At 38.4% G+C, this 26495-nt stretch overlaps 1 protein-coding gene across 3 annotated transcripts in view; it reads left to right on the top strand.

The window, feature by feature from the left end:
• Positions 1-26495, top strand: part of LOC132129421 (nucleolar protein 4-like) — a 97328-nt gene that overhangs the window by 20410 nt on the left and 50423 nt on the right. For all 3 annotated transcript variants that reach the window (XM_059541007.1, XM_059541008.1, XM_059541009.1), the window contains exon 5: positions 19458-19605. In XM_059541007.1, the coding sequence (XP_059396990.1) occupies positions 19458-19605 (148 nt within the window). The remainder of the gene's footprint in view (positions 1-19457; positions 19606-26495) is intronic.

The following is a 26495-nucleotide window of genomic DNA, read 5'->3' on the forward strand; positions in this document are numbered from 1 at the left end:
TGCCCATCGCACACTTATACTCCACTAACCACTATAAACCAGTCCACACCAGAATTCATACTGGTCTCGCCTGGTGTTTTTGATTTCATTAGACATGCATATCTCTTTAAACTCCAAATTTTGCTTCCATTTTTCTGTTATTGTGTACTGTAAGCAAGACCAGAAATGCTGCAGTGTGATATCATTATTATAGAATGTGCCTGTGCACTGCATTTGTTTGCTTTCTATACTGTAAAATTCTTCCAAGAGTCTCTTACATAAAATGTCCTAATATAAAAGCTCATGATGTTCAGGACAGGAGGTTTTGGATCCATACATTGTTTTCATGTATCCCTGATTTCACTCTTTGTGTGAGAGTGTTCGCTTTGAGAAAATAGTTGGGAGCAGACAGGAAATGTCTGTATGTGTGAAATGTCCTACTGCAGTTGTGGTCTCTTTGGGTGGGGCATGACAGGAGAAGTGGATGATGAGCTGAAAGCACAAGAGGCATTGTCAATAAAAATATGCTACAGTATGAAGCTAGCTTTTTATGTCTCGTGCTCACCAAGGCTGCATTTATTTGATCCAAAATACAGCAAATAAAAGAATATTGTGAAATATTTTTACAATTTAAAATGACACTTTTATATTTGAATATGTGTTAAAATGTTATTTATTCCTGTGATGCAAAGCTGAATTTTCAGCATCATAACTCCAGTCTTCAGTGTCACAGGATCCTTCAGAAATTATTCTAATATGCTGATTTGATGCTCAAGAAACATTTACTATTACTATCAATGATGAAAACAGTTGTTCTATTTAATATTATATTTAATTTAAACTGTGCATGTTTTTTCACGATCCTATAATAAATGGAAAGTTTCAAATGGAAATCAATCTTTGGATTAGTTAAATGTGTGTTTGCTGAATAAAAGTATTCATTTGTAAAATTAAACATTTTGTATAATTAGATTTGAAAGTCTTAAGCTGGCGACAGTCATTTGAAGGTTAACCTCCACTTTTCATTATTTTGTACCTTTTATTTGCAGAATGTACCAAAGGCAGATGAAGAAAGCCAGAGGAAGAAAGAGACTTAAGTGCTGAGAAATAGAAATGGCAAAAGAAAAGAAAAAACACAGAGAATGGCTCAGTTAGGCAGAATAATTAACAAAGAGGTCGTTGGATGAGCATAGGAGTGAGAGCAGAGGATGTGGCGAGGAGGCTGCTCGGCCCAGCAGGACACATGTGTCCAGCTCAATTCAATAAAGAAGGAAATTAGTAGCATCCTTCCTGCAGGCTGCAGACTCCCGGCTCTCGGAGGGGGGATGGAGGAGATTAAGGAGAGGGGGAATGTTCATTATCGTTTATGGCCTTTTTTTCCCCATTTGGTGTATCTCCTTTTCAAGAAACTAATTTCATTCTCTCTCCTCTTTTAGCGCTCTCTCTCTCTCTCTCTCTCTCTCTCTCTCTCTCTCTGGGGAAAGGTGTGAGATTCTCAAATATTCTATATATAATTAGGCCTACTGTAGTCACATAGAAAACCGAATATAGATTTTATTACATCTACATTCTTACTGGCATTAAATGGAAAATCCGTGTTTTCTTTTAAGTGGTAGTTGGCTTTGCTGAAAAAAATACCTGCGGTATTTGTAAATGTTACATTTATTTTTTCCATTGTCACACTGAAAAATCAGTGTCACTGCTAAATTTAATATGGCAGAGATGGCAAGTCAGTGCGAGTTAATGTGAATGTGTCATTTGTTCTTATAAAAGCTGTATTGTGCCATTTTGTCTGTAGGTGGCAGATTTACCAAGCAATTCATTCTGCTAACTAACAATCCAACTAGCTGAACAAAGTTGCTTTGTAATGTTTTGGTAGTTTATTCCAGATATACCAATTCAGTGGAAATGGGTGAAAAATTATTTGAAATCCTCAAGGACATTTGTCACAGTGACAGATTGATTTTTATCTATTCATGCTGCTTTTGATTTCTTCTAATTTTAATTTTTACTTAATGGCAACAAAAAGTATGCAAAAAAAAAAAAAACATTACAATAGACATTCCACAATCACACAGTATTTAAACCGACTTAAGACAATGACTTGCATAGTCCTCTTGCATTTATATTGTCAATCTATTTCCTAAAGTCAGTTTAAATAGAACATCCAGACTTTTGCCTCTAAACACTGGTATGTGCAGTTTGCGTTATGAGCCAGAATTGTACTTCCTGATTCCTTTGAATATATGTGCTTCTCCTGAGGGCTCCATTAGTGACTCAAATCAAAATATGTGTATGTTCATGCTCTTAGATGTTCACTGGGCAATTGAGGGCAGTATTAGGATGGAGAGTTTACTGTATTGATGTATTAGAATAGAAAGAACTAGTCTGATTCTTTGTGGTGTTTCTTGGTTTTTCATATATATATATATATATATATATATATATATATATATATATATATATATATATATATATATGACAGTGGTCATATGGAATTAATCTACAATTATTTTGCTTCTTTTTAAAATAAAAAGTTGATGTGGATTTGCTTTAGCAAATATGATTTTATATGAATATGGATTTCTAGCACAAATGTTGCATTTACAGTAGAGAAGATGGAGGCAGAAAAAGCGGGGAGGGGATGTAAACCGCTGTGAAGTGGGTTTTGGTGGTTCTGTACCTCACTGTACAGGACTCATAGCGGGCGCGTGACGTCAGCGCCCCGGCCCCGCCCCCGTCTTCAGGGCTGGTCGCTGGAGAGAGTCGCGACCGCAGCAATATTATTGCAATATTAAACGGATAGAGTGGAGAGGAGAGGGGCTCTGCAAAGAAGGGGGATATTAGAAGAATATTAAAAACAAATTGCGTCCGCCAATGAAGGTAAGGATTCAGTTAGAATTAATTATCTTAAATGGCAGGTTGTTATAGATCTCCCCTCAGCAGACTAACGTTAGTGCTGCAAATAGCGTATGGGAAGGTCGTTATGTTTATTTATTTTCCCAATTAGGCTTTTAATACGGAGTTATGTCGTGTATGTTTAAAGTTGAACAGTTAAAACGACCTTGCCGGTGTTTACCGTGGCGTTGAAGCTGTACAAACACGCGACGCGTTTGCTGGTGAAGTTTAACAGTATTGAAGACGGAATGAAGTCGTGTTGTTTTAACGTCTTTAGCGCGCCGCAATCGCGAAACCTTGGCAACAGGAGTAACACACATGTAGATTGACATCAGCACGCAGTATTTATTTCTGAAGTATTTTAGCCGTGGCTGTCATTTGTTGATAAATATGCGCTTTACACGCTTGATGTATTATTGATAATGCATACATGCTGACAGCAGCGTGTTATTACTTTTTTTGGTTTAGTTTGTTCGTTTTATTGAACACTTTCGAGTAAACGCATGGCATAGAAATAGCCTATGCAGGACTGTCAGTTGTGTTTAAGATCTTCTGCTTGTTAATGTCATAATGCAGATATGTATAAACAACAAAAATTGCACACAACATCTGAAATATACTCATACACACCTACACGTTTCTGATGTTTGAGACGTTGTGGTCCTCAATCTGTGCTTGAATTCGTTCATACATCATGCCATAATTCTAGCTATTTGAAAATATAAATTATAGATTTTTTTTTTTTGGAAGGGTAAGATATTTCTAGACCATTTCCATAAATGAGATATGGATAAATTAATCTGTATTTTTTTTAACATGAATTATGCTAAATAACAATAAATCTATATTTATATATGGTAACTTATGGTAACCCTAGCATAATGTTTTATTTATTTTTGTTTTTACCTTATATGCTTATACAATATACACAGTTGAAGCAGGATATTAAATAATTAAACCATTTTGATTTGATAACTAAGCCAAGCCAGAGCAACCTGAACTTTTTTTCTAGAAAGAAAAAAGTTCAGGTTGCTCTGGCTTGGCTGTAGTGTTTGTGTGAATTAAGTTTTGTGACTGCTCGGCAGTTATTCCAGTGTTGTTTCCTTCTCATCTGCTCTTCTGAATTTGTCAAATGCAAAAATTCACATTTATTCTTCCATTTTTATTTAAATTATTGATTTATTTTTTACATTTTTCTAATCCTTATTCTGTGACTCCTTGTTCTGCTTCTTTTTCTGTATCACTCCATTTTTAGCAATGACACACAACCCCATTTTTTTCTGTATACAGTCGCACATTTCATATGGCTATTTAAATGTCTCTTTCTGGTTTTTAAGTTTAATATCCATGGAAATTAAGAGCACAGAGGTTTAACGAAGTTTTCAAGCTTTAAAACCGCCTTCTCATCCTCTGCCTTCTGCCAGAGCTTCACAAGGATAAAGCCTACGAAAATAAATCACTTTTTCTGACCCCAACATCAGCCTGTCCAGCAGAAGGGAAGCTCCATGAGCAATAATTCCTCCCTAAAGTCAAGATGTTCGGCCCACAAGGATCTCCCTCCCCCATTTAAATAGTCGAACTCATCCTCTCCCTTGCCTTTTTTCCCGCTTGCATCCCTTGTTTCTCTCCCCCTCTGTCCTCTCTCAGCTCTGTTTCTCTGAATCTATTGTTCTTGGTATTGTCTCTGTGGTATTTCTATGACTGTCTCTTTGTTGCTCCATTCTCTAAAAGGGTCTGTACCATCCTCTGCTCTTCCCCAGCCGTTACAAGGTGCATCAAAATTCCCATCTGGAGCCTTGATGCGTGTCTTTCTCAGTTCCACTGTTTCAGTGTCCCATGGGTCTGTACAGCCACTTGTTCTCACATCACTGCAGATGGGGCGAGCAATGTCTTAGTCAACATGAAATTAAAATTGACACTATTTACTTTCTTAATAAGCATTCTTAAAGAGCAAATGTTTGTCTTTTGTAATTGTTAAACCATTATGTCACGAAGCCCTCATGTTTAATATACTCTATTGAAACGTTTAGTCAGTTTATTTTAAATGTATACTTTTATTCAGCATATTACAATGATTTCTGAAGAATCACATTTAATATTTCAAATTGTAATATTTTTACAGTATTACTGTATTTGACTAATCAAATAAATGCAGCCTGAGCTTGAGAGATTTATTTTAAAAACATGAACATATCTTACCCCAAATTTTAGTTGTATAGTATACATACTGTAATATACATGGCGTCAATTCTTCACTCTCTAATCAATTCCTGATGGACAAATCATGTTCTGTCCTAATTTTGTTCTTTTGGAATATCCTTTTTCAGAAATATGTCTTATTACAGGAATAAAATGGGTTGCAAATGACGTTACGTATCAAATAAATGTCTTTATATTTTCTCCAGGCTGTTTTTGATTTGACTAAGCATTACGATTGCCCAAGTAGCTGCAGCTGGTTTGAGCTTAGTTATTTCTGAGCATCTCTGTGCATCTGTGCCAATGAGCAATCTATTGTCATTACATCCAAGTGCCAAAACGCAGTGTTTTTTTTGGAATATTTTTTTTCTTACAGCCCATGTGAGCATCATTCTATCCAATGAGATGTTCACCTGATGATGGGTCCCCCACAGTGTAATTTCTTGTCTTTTCACGGCTCGTTTCCTCTTGGGCAACATGTGCTTAGACCTGGGGGCTGGGATATAGGATGTGACATACAGTACAGGCTCCCCAATGTCCTCTCTGCTGTTCTGCACTTTTCTGGTGCTTCGCTGTATGTAAGGCTCATCCTGCTGAACGTCAGGCCTCCCTGCTGTGCTGTCTGTGCTTTAACGTTACTTACCTGAAGTCTAAAAGTGGACCTAAGGGTGATTTCGCTGCTAAAAAAAAAACCTTTCAGATTTGGCTGATTGACATCTGCATTCTACCAATTATGTAGATGGATCAGGTTACATTTACCTGTGCTCTACAAAACTTCACACTCAAAATCCAGTCATTTTGATAGGAATTTGCATGATCAGGAGTTTCACAAAGGCGAAAAATTTCCCATCATAGCTTTCACAACCGATTCAAGGTGGTCACGCAAATATCCGCTGACCAAAAGAAAGCTGCTTGGTTTGAGGACAAATGACTCCCATAAGATGGTAATTTTTTTTTTTAATGAATTGGTCAAAGTGATTCAGAGATGAGTCACAGACGAACTCGTCGGTCTAAAACGGCTTGATTTACTTGGTGAATCAGTCTGAGCAGTTACCAATTAAACTGACACCAAAGTCACTTTCAGTCTCTTGACAAAGTCAGTTTCTTGACGAACTTCAAATATGTAATGTTGTAGCTATGAGGTTTGTGAGACAACTTTCAGGCGATGTCATCCTCTCGGCCTAAAATCATGACCCACGTGAATGATGCAGATCTGTAATAAAAAAATAAAAAAATAAATTGGGGGTTGGGGGTGTTCAGGATGATACTGGTTACTGCATGATGATTGAAATCACGAAATGACCTTAAGCAATTAACTAAAACTGAGAAAAGGTTCATGGACAGAATTGGTCCTGGTAGCACTCGCTGTGACATCTGCAGGACCGTTTTAAGGGTTCAAATGGTTCAAAGCGCCAAATGTGAGTAGAATCAGGGAGGGAAAGGGCAGGGAAAGGGGTTAATTGTGGAGCTAGATTTGTGACTGATTGGATTAGAGGAGAATAGCTGTAGTGGGACCCACAGTAATCCATGTGTCTGTTGAATGCTGGGTTTGACCTCCATATGAGGCTTTGTGCGTCACATGCTCATGAATTCTGTTGGGTCGCTGCTTGCTCCCTTCAAATCAGCCTGTGAAATGGGAAATCTTGATCATCATCCCTTTTTTTTTTTCCTTTCAGTAATGTTTAATCTGAGCAACTTGGTCTTCTGTTGCAGTCTCCACCCACAATCAAACTGCTCGAGCCAACCTGACAGACTAGATTGATCGTGCCCCTTTTGTTCCTGCTTCCAGAAAGGCTAGGACACTGCAGACAGGGATGACTGGATCAGTAGCAGAGGTCGTTTAAAGACAATAGCCGCATTGGAAGACATCAGTTGGTCAGAGCAAACAGAAAGAGAGGACTGAGATCGGTTGCAGAGGTCACAAACTGCACGGCTATGCCAGTCGTCTCTGCTGACCTGGATAAAGCCATTGCTTCACGGTGTAGCTTACAGGAAGTGAGGTCATCTCAGATATCAGCATTCTTTGAGTGGTATTTTTTGCAGCGTAATCTGGTTTATACTCTACAAGTCCTATACAGTCCTGATGGTCAGTTTAACAGTGAGAGAGGACATCAGGACATCTGTGACTCCATTTAATTATTTTACTTCACACGAACATCCCTGTGATTCTGTGTGCTTGTCCTTGACAGATATTTTAAACCCATAAAAGACTATAAAACAAGCCTTTTATTGTCAACATTTGTCAAGAAATGACTCCCTTTAAAGTTCCAGCAGGGCTGCATGTCTCACAGAGAAAAACACTACTATGTCAAAGGAAAAAAGAAAAGCGTATATTTTTGTTTGATCTCGGCAGGAGTTAGTATCAAAGGCTTTTGTGCTTCACAGGAACATGAGACACTTCAGTGAATAGAAAAAATGCCAGAATATTTATTTAATGGCTCTACTGACGTTCTGCTAAAAAACACACACACCCCACACTCTATCTGACTGAAATATCAGAGGAACTCAAAAACTCTGCCCAGTAGTTGCACTAGCAGAATATCAGTTAAGCAAGTAACTATCTACACAAAAGTTTAGATGTTTTTCCTTGAGTACCCCAGAAAACGAGGGAAGAGATCACGTGTTTGATTCAGGAAGCAGAGCAAGTATAGTAACCCCCATAAGCTATTGATGTGATGAGCTAGCTGTGGTTTTATCATCGATAAATGGACCACTCTGGGCCATTTGCTTTTCAAGGTTTTTGCCACCAGTGCAGAAGTGAAGTAGTGAACTATGGCTAATTGATCCTAACAATAAGGCACATGGATGTCATGTCACAGATTTTATAAAAAAATATATATTTGAATTACTTTAATTAACATACTGTGCTATTGAGACCGAAATCAGAAAACTTAGATGTCTGCATTTTGTTGAACTCTTGTCTGTTTTTGAATACGTGAGCTAATGTGTCTAATGTAAATATCCCCTGAGACATCTAATTTAGTTTAGTTTAATTTTACTAGGGTTCACTACAACCAATTAGCTAACTCGTCATTCAGGCAACACACTCAGTTGATTTTGAATCAACTGTCTCAGTTGAGACAATCTTAAGGAATTAAGGCCTGAGACTCGAACTCACAACCCTTCGATTGCGAGTCCGACTCTAACCGTTAGGCCACGACTTCCCCACTGTGTGAAATATTAAAATATGTGCTCCTATCATTTTGTGGACAAAATGCCCCGAACGGGAGCTATATGTAGGATATGTGCGTCATGTTTTTTGAATGCAGCTAACCTCCAGCCGCTTCATGTCATCTACCCATTCATTAAACTATCACAGGTGTGCTATTGCGTTGTCACTAGAAAAGTTATGAAACTTTCTTAAACTTTTTTTTTTTTGGTTTTTAAAACCATTTTCATCGGTCAAACGTTATTATATTATTGGCCCAGAATGTATGTTAATTTGACTAAAAACACAGGAGACTAAAAATGTAAAGCATCATTCCACTATGAGTCAGGTGTCAGGCATACAGGTGCATCTAAAAAAATTTGAATATCATGGAAAATGTCTTTTTTTTTTTTTTTTTTTTTTTGTAATTTAATTAAAAAAAGCTAACTTTTTTTGTATTCTAGATTCATTGCACAAACTTTTTTTTTATTATTATTATTTTTTTTTTCTGATGGTTACAATTTACAGCTTAGAAAAATTAAGAGTTCAGTATCTCAAAAAATTAGAATATTCCATTTTGAGCTTGATTAGGTTGATTAAATTGAGTATAAATACTGGATACCCTTTGGGCTAGTTTAGAACATGAAACCACAGTTATGGGGAAGACTACTGACTTGACAATCAACACCCTCCACAAGGAGGGTAAGACACGGAAATGGCTGGCTGTTCACAGAGTGTTTATCAAAATACATTCATAGAAAGTTGACTGGAAGGAAAAAGTGTGGTAGAAAAAGGGGCAGAAGTAACAGATGACCACAGCCTTGTGAAGATTGTCAGGAAAAGCCGATTCAAAAACTTGGGAGAGCTTCACAAGGAGTAGACTGAAGCCAGCGTCAGCACATCAAGAGTCGCCACACTCGGACGTCTTCAGGAAAAGGGCTACAGCTGTCACATTCCTAGAACCAAGCCACTCCTGAACCAGAAAAAAACATCAGGAGCATTTCACCTGGGGTAAGGAGAAAAAGAACTCGACTGTTGCTCGGTGGTCCACAGTCCTCTTGTCAGATGAAAGTAAATTTAGCATTTTATTTGGAAATCAAGGTCTGTAGTCTGGAGGAAGACTGGAGAGGCACAGAATCCAAGCTGCTTGAAGTCCAGTATGAAGTGTCTGAAGTCAGAGATGATTTGGGGTGACGTCTGCTGGTGTTGCTCCATTGTTTTATCAAGTCCAAAGTCAATGTAGCCATCTACCAGAAGATTTTGGAAAACTTTATGCTTCCATCTGCTGACAAGCTTTATGGAGATGCAGATTTCATTTTCCAGCAGGACTTTTAGCACCTGCCCACAGCGCCGAAACCACTTCCTAGTGGTTTGCTGACCATGAGATTACTGTGCTTGATTGCCAGCCAACTCACCTGACCTGAACCTCACAGAGAATCTATGGGGTATTGTGAAGAGGAAGATCAGTAACATCTGACAAACAATAGAGGAGCTGAAGGCTGCTATCAAAGCAACCTGGGCTTCAGTAACGCCTCAGCGTTGCCACAGGCTGATCGACTTCATGCCATGCAGATTTGAAGCAGTAATTTGTGCAAAAAGAGCCCCAACCAAGTATTGAGTGCATACTTAAACCTGCTTTGGAGATCTTGAACATTTGTAAATCTTTTTTTATTGATCTTTAAATATTCAAATTTTTTCAGATACTGAATGTTTTATTTTCCTAAGCTGTAAATCATAACCATCAGAATTCAAACAAAAAACTCTTTAAATATTTCAGTTTGTGTGAATGTTTTATTATTATTTATTATTATTAAATAGGTGTGATTTATAATATTTTAGTATGTTTTGGATGAAAAACAACATTCAAAATTGAGTGATTTATGTCCTTTTTCCATCCTGTTTCTCATCCTCTGACTGAAAAAGTTGGTTTTGGGAGTGAGTGGGAAGTTGACCTTTGACCTTTTTCAATATTAAGTTTTTAAATCTTAAATTAAAAGGTTAAAATGTATGCTAGTATATGGGATAATGTATAATAGCATTTATTAGTAAATTACACATCTTTTTATTTATTTACATTTTTAAAATTGTTTAAGCTGGTGACTAAATCATGGAGGTGTAATTGAGGAAACAAGTATAAATACATACTTGCGATACTGACATTGTATTGAAAGGATCAATCCTCACATAAAAATATTGATTCCAAGTGTTTTCACTTAGTAATTAAAGTGATTTTACCAAACAACATGATTTGAACGTTGAAGAAATGATGTATTTCATCTTTAAAGCTTGTGCAGACAGATAGATGAGTGATGCTTCAGAGAGAAGGTCTTGTTTCTTTCCTCTTTTTGGCTTTTGTTCTGGGCCGTGTGTAGAATAATGGGCAGGGGTGGTAACCGAGCGTGCAGATTTGGTTTCGCTGCTCTTCAGGGAGGGAAAGGGGCATCGGCAGGCAGAAATAGCTTCCCTCTCCTCTGGATCAATAAAGGTCCTGTCAGAATCATTGATCATAGCCCGTCTTCATGTAATAGAATGCTTTATGTTTTTTAGCCTGTGGCTGACACTAGGGTGTAAAATCACAAACAGACACCGATATCAAACTGTCTATTTGTACTTCCAGTGATTCGATCACATCCGTACACGCAATATTTTTCAAAATCTGGCCTTTCCTTTATAGTGTGCTTTGGATGGATGCTTGAAGTGTGTTTTGGAATGATTATGCATGTATACCTTGTGTGTCAGTGTTGGAATTTTCCCTTTTCATGGCCGATTTTTCCTGCTCGATCAATATTCTGCAGAGGAAGCTCACGGTTTGCAAGATGTTAATCCTCACTGGGACCTCACAGGGTGTGTTTTTGTGTGTGTTTGAGGGCAAATGATCTCTGTAGAAGTATGCAGGCTTGCATGCCTTAGTCAGGTAACGGCACTCTTATCAATACACTCATCTTTCTGTGTTGAAATGATACAGTGTGCTTCCTTAGGAAGATCTTGATCCCAGTGGACCGAGGGAAGGTGGTCAAAGACAGAAAGCTCATGAAACATGCTCAGACATCTGTTAGACGTGAGAAATAAGGGCTTTGATGTGACGGACAGCTGTCAGTGTTCCTCTTATAAGGGCCCAGATAGACCCTCTGACCTTGTGTGTGTGTGTGTGTGTGTGTAGTGGATGTGTGAGAATTTGGCTCCTGAGCTCTGAATGTGCGGTTATGATTCTGTCTGTGAATAACAGTTTGTTACGGAGCCAACAGAACAGGAAACGTGCGGATCCAAATGCAACGCTTTATTAGACCACATGGTAATACAAGCTAAGATCAGACACTGGAAAACAGGAACAGAGAATACAAGACGAAGAGTGATGCATAGGAAGGCGTGTATCTGCAATCTGCGAACAATATCCAATTGGGTAGTCCAATGGGGCCATCCATTGGTGATGTCTGCCCCTTGATTGATCAATCTCTAATAGGGTCAAAACTAGGGAGGTAAAACTAAGACAGGCAGAAGGTCAAGGCACGGGATGAAACTAGAATGATTCAACTAAAGCTTAGACAAGATATAACTAGAATAGTAGAACTAAGACTAAGAACTAAGAACTAAGTCAGGATCTAGAATGATAGAATTAAAGCTAAGAAACAGAATGAAACTCAGAAAGGTAAATGGCTCTGCAAAGTAGCTAACGCTCTCAAGCGCTAAACGCTAACAACACTCGGTCCAGATGAGCAAGAGAGAGAGCCTTTTGTAGAGCATGTTTATTGGCCTCAGATGTGCATGTAATCAGCAAGATGCATTGTGGGAACTGTAGTCCAGTGTGATCTGTGACAGTCTGTGTGGTGCAAGAGTCAATGCAAAGCACAGGCAAACTCTGGTGGCGATCGAACAGAAGACTACAAACCAGGTTCGTTACACAGTTCCTGTTGCTACCTTAATGTGTAATAGCCTTTGAAATATATACTGTAAAATTGCAGCAAAATGTTTTTCAGAGTAAAAATGTGTATTCAATTATAGATGTCAGATGGGAGTTGATTTTATCTATCAGGTATTGATTTGATGGTTGAAAGTGGTTCTGTTTTTTTTTTTTTGATAAAACATTGCAAAGAAAAAAACTGAAATAGCATGCACTTGAATCTTTCAAACCAGTTTTATTTTGTTTAAATTTACATTATTATTATTATAGAACACACATAAATCCATACCCAAAATATATATCTGTTAGCTTTAAAATTGTGTATCTGTTTTTTTTCCTCTCTCTCTCTCTCTCTCTCTCTCTCTCTCTCTCTAAATCAGTTTTAGTATTGCAGATCTTGATCAGTTTCCATGGCAGCATTCCTTCTTTTATTTATAAATTTAAGTCCTCAAATGATTTCTTTTTGTGTTTGGAGCCATGTTGGTGTCCTTGCCTCACTAAATATGGGTAGAAAGACATGGAAGATGGAAAAAGGAGGGGAGAACTAATTGCAGATTGAATTAGACGAGACTGGGAGGACTATCACTCATTCCAGCTGTACATGCAAAACAATCACATTGTCACATAATTAATCATTTATGCTCAGGAAATACCATGACGGTCTCACTCTTTGGTTGATGCTACATTCACTTTTTCCTTTTGCTGAATGATTCATTGTAGAAAAAGCACTGTGAGAAGTCCAATTGATATTAAATGCATTTAACTCCATGAGATTCATTGAGTTTTTACAGTATCTACTATGCAAAAGCCATTTCAGGCTCAGGTTAGTTGTTTTGGACTTGCCAACATTTCCATAGCATTGAGCCTATCAGAAGGACACCAGCAGCTGACTTGCTGAGATGAGAAGGAAAGTTTGAAGAGTCGGACAGGAAGGGTTGGCTTGCTAACTGGATTAGCTTTAAATGGCCCTGGTATCAAAAAGCCTCCCCATAACCCAGCCTCGAAGATCCTCAGTGCTGGCAGAAGGGACCGATCTCCTTACAGGAACCTTTTTTACAAGCTCAGGATGGCAAATGTTGCCCCAGCGTTCTCATGCATGCTTTAAACTGTCTCAGAGAAAGACATTCATTTGTATTCATATTTTAGTGCCTCAGTGCTTGACAAAACAGCATGGCGTGCCTCTGAAGGCACATAAATACGCACATGTGTATTTATGTGATGAACCCATATATTAATATGCTATTTGTTTTCCTCCCCAAGACCATTCTGTGAACTTTGACCTGAAGGTGAAGAATGCCCAGGCTGTTCGGATTCCCTTGGCACACCATTAGAAATAGACTTGCTCCTGAAGTTAATGATTTGTAAAAGACTTTACCCCCTACACGCTTAATTTAGACAATTTACAGCTCGCTATACAGCGGTGCAGCTAACAAGCTAACTTTGCCTATAAAGTCACTCTACAAATGTCCACACTCCAAAGCAATAAAAAGCCCCTTTCATTCTCACCCACCCAAAAGCTATTATTATTATGAAAGCAAAGTTAATCAACTAAATGAAAATGCAAGACAGGACAAAGGTAACGCCCAGCCCTGGCTGAGAAGAGACGGTCTCCCAAGCACGTTTGCTCTTTGTGTTTTGTGAAGGTGCACACACAGCTCTCAGACAAAAGAAACCCAGAAACACACATGCACAGCCCCCAGAGCCACCCAGACAGATGATTGGACTGGTTTCTATCGGTTATTCTCATTAAAGACACAGAGGAGTTGGGATGTTTCATGGAGGGGGGAAAATGCCAGGCTGTTCCTGCTCTCTTTATCTGCATAGGCAGCAATTTGTCAGAGAGCCAGAGAGAGAGAAAGCGAGGGCGCATGAGAGAGATGGAGAGAGAGAGAAAGTGCAGAATGTCACCTGCATGCAGATCAGAGGAGACCGTAAGCATGATCATTAATAAACAATAAAAACTAATAAAAGATCATCAGAATTGAGCCATGGGGTGCAGGGAGATGGAGTCAGAGAGATTAGGCTGCTGATGACCTGCATTGTTCTAAATTGGATTAGATGTGTGGTGGTTAAATGCGATTTTCTAAGATTATAATTGAAAAGGAGTTAAATGTCAGATTAATAGAGGCTTCTGTGTGATGTCCTATTGGTAGATGATTAAGGAGGTGCTTGATTGTCAGTTCTGTGACTTCAGCATGGGAATGAAAATGCGGCAGAATACATTACACTGGGTTTGGGGGGTGGGATGGGTGTGTGTCTGCTTTAAGTAGGATCCTCTTTGTTGTCTACCTGATGGTTTTAGCTACAGCGCGTTTCCGAGTGACCTTTTAAAGGGTCTCTCTGACCCCTCCCTCTGCTGTCTGTTCCTATCAGCTGTCCCTGCTGACTTCTGCTGACCCTGGGCATCGTTCTTAATCTCTCGGGCCTTATTTATACACAAACATGTATCTGATTGCTGTATTCTTCAAAAGTTGATTATTTGAAGTCAGTCCAGGGCTCTACAGTGAGGATGACCTGTTGGCCTGGAGTCAGTGTGAGAGATTTTTGGCAAGTCAACAACACTAGTAACAATCACTTGCCCTTTCGTGGCAACATTGAAAATCATTTTTTGATCTTGCACATCCATTTTTATGCCTCAACTTTAAAATGTGCTTTTCTGTGATGCAAATTCTGCTGGTTTGTCACCAACATACTGTTATATACCAGGATTACTTGATGACTAACACGATTTAAAGATGACTTATGAAAGTATTGAAAACCGCAATAAAAATGCATTAAAAATGACACCTCAGTAATATTTAGCATCTCATGTTATCATTTTCCAAATGTGCGATTTTATGAGTTAATGAAGCTATGGCTATAACTTGTTACAAATTATTATTATTGGAAAGAAAATGATGTAAAAATAAATGAATAAAAACAAAATATCAATATCTTTTTTATTTGCTAGAAATATTTTATGAAAAAATATGCTTTTGTAATGTTTTAATTTTTTTATAAGGAAAAAATATAAAAAGCTTGTATATGCATTGCTATGATTGTACAAAAATGACTCTTGTGCGCATCAGTCCTGAATTTATTTGATCAAAAATGAATACAGTAATACAGTAATATAAGCTTTTAAAATGTAATTTATTCCTGTGATGGCAAAGCTGAGATATATATATATATATATATATATATATATATATATATAATATATATATATATATATATAAAAAATTTTAATTTTTTTTTATTAGACATTACCTCAGTCTTCAGAATAACATGATCTTTCAGAAGTCATTAATGTGCTGATTGTAAACCATGATGATTTTTTTTTTCAGGATTTTTTATTTTTTTTTAATAGAAAGTAAAAAACAAAACAAAAACAAAAAATACAAATTTAGAATTTGTGATAAATGTAATAACTTCCTTTTTTAAAAAAAAATCATTTTTGACCTCAAACTTTTTATCCCAAAACTACTATCCCAAACAGGTAGTCTTGTCCCAAACTCACCTTTGCACATTGTACTTCCATAGAAGAACAGCTTAAACTCCAGCGGGAACGGAGAGGGCGGAAGACTTTCTCCCATCAATAATGCACTGTCAAATTTGCATATAAAGTACCTTAACCAATCAGAGCTGGCGCTGGGCTGGTGGTGGTAGGTCTCATGTGATTGGCAGCTCTGGGGGGAATGCGTCTGTTTAAACGGAGGCCGTGTCATGTGGCGGGGTGGCAGGGTTTCCCTTTGACAACAGACATGAGTAGATGGGTTCTCACCCATTTTCCCAGGGGCGGCTTTTACTCTCACCCGTCTAATAAATCATCCTCTTCCATCCAGCTCATTATGCACAGGTATTTCATTGCTTTACAAACTCGGTACAGCCGATCGAGCCAGTTTGAGATGCTCATGTTGATAATGAACATGTTCCTGACTGTAACTACCAAAAACAGAAACATCTGAGCTCTTGAGATTATTTAGAGACATTAATTTGAGGATATGAATTGTTGTGTGATTAAAGTGGAAATGGTGGCTGTCATTAAAGGGTTAGTTCACCCGAGAATGAAAATTCATTCATCTTCTACTCACCCTCGAAGCATCCTAGGTGTATGTGACTTTCTTCTTTCAGAATAATCCAGTCGTAGTTATATGAAAAATTGTCCTTGCTCTTCCATGTCTTTCAGTGGGGGTGAGCGGGTGTTTGTGTTTTATTTCAGTCCAGAAGACGTGAAATAAAGTGCGCGCATCTTTAATAAAATGTCCCTCACACGGCTGTGAAGGCGGATGTTGTAGTTCGTCAGCACTGTGTGTTTCGTGACGAGCACGGAGAGAGAGCAAAACGCTGGCCACGAATTAACTTTGTTTCCTTTGCTCCTACATTTCCCAGAGGTGCGAGCATGACGTCTTCCATCTTCCACATCCCACAGTCAGCAGATGTTAGAAATGTGTTTATTACATTTGAAATCTGGATATTTGTCTTACAAAAATGCATGGATTTGCTGTAGGGGGACTTTATTAACCCCCCCCCCCCCTGGGGATTAAACGTGAAGTTATGTTCTGTATTCCAAATATAAAAACAAGCATATGTGCACCTATGACTGCGCTTTATATCTGCTGATTGCTGATCGAGATTAACATGCTTGGCCGACTGACCCTGTATACTCTCATTCATTTCATTCACGAACGTGATGTATCAGTTCATTCAACTCTTTCACCTACGAGAATATCGTATTCGTTCACTACATTCAACAAGTCACATGCTCAGTCACATCTTGAGTAACTCTTTTTGACAGGATGAAACAGTTCACAGCTGTTCACGAGCTGCGCATGCGCTGCTAATAGCGCCGCGCTCGCACGTTGCTGTGGGAAGAACTTCATTGAATGAGAAATGAGTCTTTTACTGTCTATGGTCAGTGGATTACCTAAACGAGAATGATTCGTTCACCTAAAAGATTTGTTCACGAACGAACCATCATAGTGCAATTACCTATAGCCTATTAAATATCTGGAATAGATATTTTTCATATTTTATTAGGTTCTTTGATAAGGTTACAATACGAAGATATAAGTAGCAACGTAACTTCTGTGTGTCCCGATGGGCGGGTCGGGGCGGTTGAAGAAATTTTATTTTTATTTGCGGGGCGGGCTGGGGCGGGCCAAATAATTTCATAAAAGCGGGACCCGCCGGTTGGAAAAAACCCCGACCCGCGCATCACTAGCTCATAGGGACTACGAGTTACTTCCCTGGTTTGTGACATCAATTGAGCTCAGCTCAAGCAATGAACTTCCATTTATAGACTTATTTTCACACAGCTATGAGAAGCGTTAAACATGGGTTGCCGTGCGGTTGCTGTACTGTATTAAAACTTTAATAAAATGTCCCTCACACGGCTGTGAAGGCGGATGTTGTTGTTCGTTAGCACTGTGTGGTTAGTAATGAGCGCGGAGAGAGAGCAAAACGCTGGTCACGAATTAACTTAAACTTTGTTTCCTTTGCTCCTACATTTCCCAGAGGTGCGAGTTTGACGCATACGTGACGTCTTCAATCTCCCGCGTCCCACAGTCAACAGATGTAAGAAAAAAAAGTGTTTATTACATTTGAAATCTGGATATTTGTCTTACAAAAATGCATGGATTTGCTGCAGGGGGACTTTATTCACCCCAGCCCCCCGGAGCCGTGTGAAGGACATTTTTATTACAGATGCGCGCACTTTATTTAACGTCTTCTGAACTGTTGACAACAAACACCCGCTTACCCCCATTGAAAGAGCAAGGACCATTTTTAATGGGGAATATGGGTTAATTTTGGAAAACAATCATTCACATGAAGGGACTTGTTACGAAATAGGTCATATTGCTTGTGTAAACCGAACAAATGTTTAATTTTCAGAAATGGATAAATTGAATGGGGAAAAAAAGTCTTACTGACCCCAAACTATTGAATGATAGTATACATAAATTTATTAGTTAAGACCGTCTGGTCGATTAAAATAAAGGTCCACTGATGGTTGAAAATTTTCTTAAAGGGGTGGTTGATTGCGATTTCACTTTTTTAACGATAGTTAGTGTGTATTGCTATTTGAACATAAACAATATCTGCAAAGTTGCGATGCTGAAATTCTGGCAGTTTAATGCCTACAAAAATGGCTCATAGGGACTACAATGAGTTACTTCCCTGGTTTGTGACATCAATTGAGCTCAGCTCCAGCAATGAACTTCCATTTATAGACTTATTTTCACACAGCTATGAGAAGCGTTAAACATGGGTTGCCGTGCGGTTGCTGTACTGTATTAAAACTTTAATCAGGATAAAACCGTATATTAAAAGCTAACAGAAGCAGTAGCATTTACAAATAACGGTTTATCTAAAAGTATGAGACCACAACAAAAAAAACCCCATCCTATTAAGAGCCATGCTTATACAGGTTCTTGATGCACTAGAGGCGATTTAGCGAATCACAACACACTGGGCTAGCTAAACAATCAAAGCCAATTTCATATTTCTGAGAGAGGGGCTTGATAAAAGCAGGAAATGATCAGTGCGTTTCTCAGAGAAGGGACAGGGCTGTTTAGAATAAAGGTAAAATGTTTTTTAAACGAACCATAAAGAGTCAACCACCCCTTTAATTTGAACAACCATTCATAACCTTGCTTTTTTACTTTCAATTCGTGTCCGTGATAGGAATAGTATATGGTTTATGACAGTAGTTCAATGTCTGCTTATAGAATATCATTTTCCTTTTAGATGCATACCTTGGAAAATGTTTCACAGACTTTATTTGCTTTTAGACATTTCAATGCATGTTTATCAGCAGGTAAATATGTATTTATGTAACCTTATATACAGCAATGCATACCATTTATTCACACGTGAATCAAATATTAACCGATACATATTTCTGTAATTACAAAATGATTCATGTTTATTGATTGATTTTTCATAGTAGTCACAAAAGCAAAACCTTAATGCCTTAATTGAATCAGGTTTAAGGGCAGTCAGCATGTGAATTTTTCAGTAATAAATCATGTTTTTGGCCATGTTTATGTCTTTAGTAGAGTAGATATACTGAAGTAGTGTACTGTACTCTTTTTAACACTTCTGCACTGTGCTTCGGAGCCCAGTCGTAGTTTTTGGTGGTGTGTGTGTGTATGAGTGATGCTGTCACTCAGCAGGGGGTGACTGCTCTCTCTGATAGCCCTCCTCATGGGCCTGTTTGCTTGCCTGCCAACATCACAGCCCAATCTGACTTTCACATCTATTCTAGTTTTGCGCACACACACTCAGACGTGGCGTCGATATGAGCAATCCTGCCTCAGCTGTCGGACTGACATCTCTCTGGCTCTCTCTCCACAGGATGACTGTTCAGTGAGTAGTGAGGAGTTTGATATGAGTGACCCCACATGGATATCAGCTGAACGTCACTCCACACTGTCTGACCTGAGCCACCCCTCCAGAGCAGATAGGATGCACAGCCCGCAAAACGCACACAAGGAAGAGGACGGTAAGAGACAATGCAAGCTCATTTGTGTCTTAATAGAGGGTTTGAACCCTCTGATTACTCTAGAGTCTCAAATGAAATGCATGTGCGCATATTTCCAGCATGAAAAGTTGTTTCCTTAATCAGTATTTTTCTCTTGTTTTCCGGTAATCAAATCTAAACATCCAAACACAGTTTTTCTTCACCACTAAATGCAGGATGTTCAGACTTCATTTGAAAGAATTTAAAGCAATGGTTTTACCAAAATTCATAGAATTCAAAGGAAAATTCATAAAAGGAATATTCTTCATAAATAAAAACACAAATCTAGTTAGATTTAGTGAGATTTTTCAATAAAAAAACTAAGAAAAGAAAAAAAAAAAAGCTGTATTTATATCTCTCTATATAGCTTTACACACTACTGTTTAAAGTTTTGGGGGGAGTATGATGATTTTTTTTGCTCACCAATGCTGCATTTATTTGATTATATATAAAAAATAAATAAAAAAAAAAGCGATTTAAAGAGAGCTCTAAAGAGAGCTCTTCATCATTTACTCACACTCTAATCATTTTAAACCTGTATTCTCTTCCATGAGAAACGAGGTTTTTTGAAGACTGTGCTGGTCTTTAACTTTCCTTGCAGTTACAATGAATGGAGACAGGAGCTTTTTCAGTGACTGAAAAGGCAGTATATCTGCCAAAGCTGTCCTTGGCACATTCATGAGAGAACTAGTGATGTCTGTTGGATTTATGAGCGTTTCGGTTATTTACTTCACATTAAATTAATTTATAAATTGGACTGATCCAATCTTAAAGGCAGGGTAGGTAATACATGTATAAACAACTTTCTTCCAAATTTGTTTAAACTTTCTATATATATCAATGCATAATTAAAATGTAAGTACTCCGATAAAAAAAGAGTATAAAAATCGAGTGACTCTAGACCGTTTATTCTGTATTAAACACAGCTCATTATTTCCATTTCGGGACGAAACATAGGATTGGCTTAGGCGACTGTCACTCTCTCGCAACCATGGCAACCACCCTTTTGCCACACATGACCTGCCCACTTGCGCGTGCACGTTTGATTTGAGGAATTCAACAGGCACGGATCCTAGGAATACCAAAACAATGGCAGAGAAACAGCAAGCAAATTTCACAGTACCAGCCTATGCAGTTAGTGAAGGCAAACCAGGCAAAAAAGGAAGACCGTAACAGTACAAGAAAAGGCAATGAACAAAAAGTCTTTGGATAAACAAAGAAATAAAACGCGAGTTTATATCGGCGTGGCTTTCCAGCGATGGCGAGAACTGAGGGAACTCAAGGGGCTGAAAAGTGACTCCTTGATGGCTTTATTTCTGCTGGACAGGTAAATCTTTCTTTTTGTATTTTGATCATACATATTTTTTTCATGAAGCATGTGTCATTAGCACACGTAGCTGCGTAATATAACTAACATAACATTACTTAGCGAGCCATAGTAGAGACTTTGGAAGGAGCCCAGAAGGGAGGGGGTGGAGTGAATGGAAATAATGAGCTGTCTTTAAAACAGTCGTGAGAGGTCTACAGTCACTCGAATTTTATACTTTCTTTTTCAGAGTACTTACATTTTAATTATGTATTGATATATAAATAAAGTTTAAACAAATTTGGAAAAAAAGTTTTTTATACATTTTTTTTACCTACCCTGCCTTTAAGTTCTTGACTCGTGGAATCAAATAAAAAAATTGGTCTTTTTCTCCTAAAGTTATCATATGTGTGTCTTTAGTTGCTGGGGTATATTTCTAGCAAGAGCCAAAAATACATTTGTATGGGTCAAAAGTTTTTTTTATTTTTTTTTTTTTAGTATATTAAGTAAGGATCATGTTCCATGAAGAGACTTTGTAAATTTCCTACTGTAAATATATTAAAACTTAATTTTTGATTAGTAATATGCATTGCTAAGAACTTCATTTTGAACAACTTTAAAGGCGATTTACTCAGTATTTAGATTTTTTTTTTTTTTTTTTTTACTTCAGATTCCAGATATTTGAATAGTTGTATCTCAAACAAATATTGTTTGGGCGAGCTGCTGGGAGGTCAGAGAAAGCTTCTCGGTAGTTTAAATTCAATAGTTCCCCGCTGCGTTCTCCAGCAGCTTCTCTGTCTGTGGGTGACATTAGCGACCCAGAGAGCTCTGCATTTAGATAATGATGAGAAAGCGGAGAGTGTTTTTCCCCTTTCTCCCTCTCTCTTCATCTGTGGTTGAAGTATAGCTGTAATCTTTCTGTATTGAAGGCAATCTGAAATCTTCGATACAGAAAGCTGCTTTTGAAAAACACATACATAGTTTTCTTTTCAGATGCTTCTAATAAATATATAGGCTCCATACAGACGTGGATGTAATGGTAATTTAATACCATTAAATTGAAAGGAATTGTTGTGGTGTAAAGAAAACTAAAAACACGATTATAGAATTTATAATGTTTTAAAATAAATTAAATGAAACTTTAAAGTCCTAACTTACTATAGGTTTTTGGCAGTCAGACAGAACCTTTCTGTCTATAGGTGTGGTTTCTGGCCAGTATGAGCTGCAAAGTAGACTAGATTGTATAGCAATTACTAAACCGCTAAGTTGGTTTGGATAAATGAGTCCGCAAAATGCATAAATGTAAAACTTAAGGCAAGGCGTGGGCACAGAACTCTCTGAGGGCCATTAGCTGAGAAAGACCCCTGAACCCCTCTATCAGCAGGACTCTGACAAAAACGTATAGAGATGATGATGATGGAGGAAGACAGATGGAAAAGAGATAAGAGAAAAAAGCGGGAGGTCAGGTAATCAAGACAGCTCTTTCTGACTGATTTCAGTTGCTCTTGAACGTGAGATGTTCGGCCACAAAGAACAACCTTCGTCACCTCAAAGTGATTTCAGATTACCTGAACATGAGGAGAGACAGTCAAATGTGATCTTGTGTATTTCCTGAAAGTTTCTTCTGTGAGGTAGCCATGTATTAGTTGTAGTCGTCTTTCTTTTTTTTCTTGTGCCCGTTTGAGCTCTTGTAAAAGTTAATCATTGTCTAAACGCACAATTACTCCTGCTGTTAATCTCAACCCAGCTTGGCGGTGTACTGGACATGTAGTCAATCCAAGGGAAATGTCACTCCACAATTCAGATGTCTTCATTAGTTTGTATGGCTTAAAGAAGACTTTACTCAGGATGTTCATACAGAAAATGCCATAACCTGCAGGTGTACCTGCTTCCTGACTCTTGTGTGTGTGTGTATACATGTAGGTGTCTCACATCTGAGTTGTGTGTGTGTGTCTGTGTGTGTGTGTGTGTGTGTGTGAGTGTGATCTGAGATATGTAGTGTCACTGTGGGTGTGACCTTAGTGCCGTGACTTCTCAGATACAAGAGCCTGAGGCCAGAGAGGAAAAAGAGAGGAAGAGAAGACCGTGAGGGGAGGGCTTGAGGTGTACATAGGGAACAGCAGGATGGAGAGAATTTACTCTTCACCTCAGAATGAGGGACATGTAGTGTTAAAATGCTGCTTGAGATAATGGAGCTCAGAACAGTGGAGCCATGTTCTCTGAACAGATGCTGTCAAGGTCATGGTCTGCCCCAAAGCATCGCACTACCCTTACAGTACATGCAGTACATCACTGAACCCTGTGATTGGCTTGGAAAGGTTCATCAGATTCCTGCTGGTGTGCATAATAAAGCTGAGCCACTGCATTAGACCTGTACTTTACTACTGCGTTAGAGCCCTGCGGCAGTGAATTATGTGCCTTTACTAGTATTTAATAAATGTGAACAAGTGATTCATATCCTTACTTAGCTAGTGTGCATTAAAAAGGCATTATTAGTCAGAGCCATTGGCTCTTTGTTAGTGCAAATGCACCAGACATGGTCATGTGAGAAATGCACGTTCAATGTAGCCTGCATTTTGTCAACAACAAAAAAAGAAAAGGAAAAAAACATTGCTTATTTATTACATTTAAAACATGAATAAAATGTATTTTAAATCTAAGTATATGAAATAAATCTATGTACGTATTATCTTCATAACAACTCACCCAATTATTCCAAACACTCTCTTTATTTTAATACCATATTTTTTACAGTATTTGTTGTACAGTAAAATGGCCGTAATGCAATATATTTATGTACTTTTTAAAGTCTCTAGAGAGAGATTTAATATAAAAAGAATTCAGTTGAATGGGAAAATGTGCTTAAATGTCATTCAAATGTATTTTTTTTTTAAGGTCCCGTTTTTCACGCTTTTTGAAGCTTTGATTGTGTTTACAGTGTGCAATATAACATGTGTTCATGTTTCGCGTGTAAAAAAAAAAAAAAAATCCTTTTCACACAATTCTGTATACCGCTGTTTTCACGGTCATAAAAACGGAAACGCGTGACAAAACGCGAGTGCAAAGCAAGTGGGCAGGAGCATGTGCTGGAGATGTACGTATAATCACAGCAGCGTTTTTACTGACGAGATGCACATGAAAATCGCATTAGATTTTTTTTTTTTTGCACAGCCCTAACATCTACAACCCGAATTCCGGAAAAGTTGGGACGTTTTTTAAATTTTAATAAAATGAAAACTAAAAGACTTTCAAATCACATGAGCCAATATTTTATTCACAATAGAACATAGATAACATAGCAAATGTTTAAACTGAGAAAGTTTACAATTTAATGCACAAAATGAGCTCATTTCAATTTTGATTTCTGCTACAGGTCTCAAAATAGTTGGGACGGGGCATGTTTACCATGGTGTAGCATCTCCTTTTCTTTTCAAAACAGTTTGAAGACGTCTGGGCATTGAGGCTATGAGTTGCTGGAGTTTTGCTGTTGGAATTTGGTCCCATTCTTGCCTTATATAGATTTCCAGCTGCTGGAAATCTGGGAAGTCATGGCCTAATGGTTAGAGAGTCGGACTCCCAATCGAAAGGTTGTGAGTTCGAGTCCCGGGCCGGCAGGAATTGTGGGTGGGGGGAGTGCATGTACAGTTCTCTCTCCACCTTCAATACCATGACTTAGGTGCCCTTGAGCAAGGCATCGAACCCCCAACTGCTCCCCGGGCGCCGCAGCATAAAAATGGCTGCCCACTGCTCTGGGTGTGTGTTCACAGTGTGTGTGTGTGTTCACTGCTCTGTGTGTGTGCATTTCGGATGGGTTAAATGCAGAGCACAAATTCTGAGTATGGGTCACCATACTTGGCTGAATGTCACTTCACTTTCACTTTCACTTTTGAAGAGTTCGTGGTCGTCTTTGACGTATTTTTCGTTTAATGATGCGCCAAATGTTCTCTATAGGTGAAAGATCTGGACTGCAGGCAGGCCAGGTTAGCACCCGGACTCTTCTACGACGAAGCCATGCTGTTGTTATAGCTGCAGTATGTGGTTTTGCATTGTCCTGCTGAAATAAACAAGGCCTTCCCTGAAATAGACATTGTTTGGAGGGAAGCATATGTTGCTCTAAAACCTTTATATACCTTTCAGCATTCACAGAGCCTTCCAAAACATGCAAGCTGCCCATACCGTATGCACTTATGCACCCCCATACCATCAGAGATGCTGGCTTTTGAACTGAACGCTGATAACATGCTGGAAGGTCTCCCTCCTCTTTAGCCCGGAGGACACGGCGTCCGTGATTTCCAACAAGAATGTCAAATTTGGACTCGTCTGACCATAAAACACTATTCCACTTTGAAATAGTCCATTTTAAATGAGCCTTGGCCCACAGGACACGACGGCGCTTCTGGACCATGTTCACATATGGCTTCCTTTTTGCATGATAGAGCTTTAGTTGGCATCTGCTGATGGCACGGCGGATTGTGTTTACCGACAGTGGTTTCTGAAAGTATTCCTGGGCCCATTTAGTAATGTCATTGACACAATCATGCCGATGAGTGATGCAGTGTCGTCTGAGAGCCCGAAGACCACGGGCATCCAATAAAGGTCTCCGACCTTGTCCCTTACGCACAGAGATTTCTCCAGTTTCTCTGAATCTTTTGATGATGTTATGCACTGTAGATGATGAGATTTGCAAAGCCTTTGCAATTTGACGTTGAGGAACATTGTTTTTAAAGTTTTCCACAATTTTTTTACGCAGTCTTTCACAGATTGGAGAGCCTCTGCCCATCTTTACTTCTCAGAGACTCTGCTTCTCTAAGACAAAGCTTTTATAGCTAATCATGTTACAGACCTGATATCAATTAACTTAATTAATCACTAGATGTTCTCCCAGCTGAATCTTTTCAAAACTGCTTGCTTTTTTAGCCATTTGTTGCCCCCGTGCCAACTTTTTTGAGACCTGTAGCAGGCATTAAATTTTAAATGAGCTAATTAAGTGGATAAAAGTGTAAAATTTCTCAGTTTAAACATTTGCTACGTTATCTATGTTCTATTGTGAATAAAATGTTGGCTCATGTGATTTGAAATTCCTTTAGTTTTCATTTTATTAAAATTTAAAAAACGTCCCAACTTTTCCGGAATTCGGGTTGTAGTTAACAAAGATAAACAGCGTTGCCCTTTGTGTAATAAGTTACAGAAACTGTTAAACGCACCAACTTAAATAATAAAATACACTTACCGGTTGTGGTTCATAAACAATGCCTTCTCCAGAATAATCTTTGTGCGAATCTGGCATTAAACTGATTGAGATTGAGGAAGCTGTCCTCAGCAAAATGTGCTGCACATAGTTTTACATGTGGATTATAATTTTCAGGAACCGAGTTAAACATAAATTGTAACCATTAATCTCCAAGTACAGCATCCCTGGGAAGCCCAAACAAAGATGATTGGACTCGGAGATGAAAATAACAGCGTTTCGTACACAGCTCTTCCTCTTCTCCGTCGGAGCGCAACAAGGCCACGACCCCTTTTTGGTGTATTCATGTGGGCGGAGGTTATTTAAAAAAACTGTTTT

This window comes from Carassius carassius, chromosome 46 (assembly GCF_963082965.1).
Source record: "Carassius carassius chromosome 46, fCarCar2.1, whole genome shotgun sequence".
NCBI classification, from domain to species: Eukaryota; Metazoa; Chordata; class Actinopteri; order Cypriniformes; family Cyprinidae; genus Carassius; species Carassius carassius.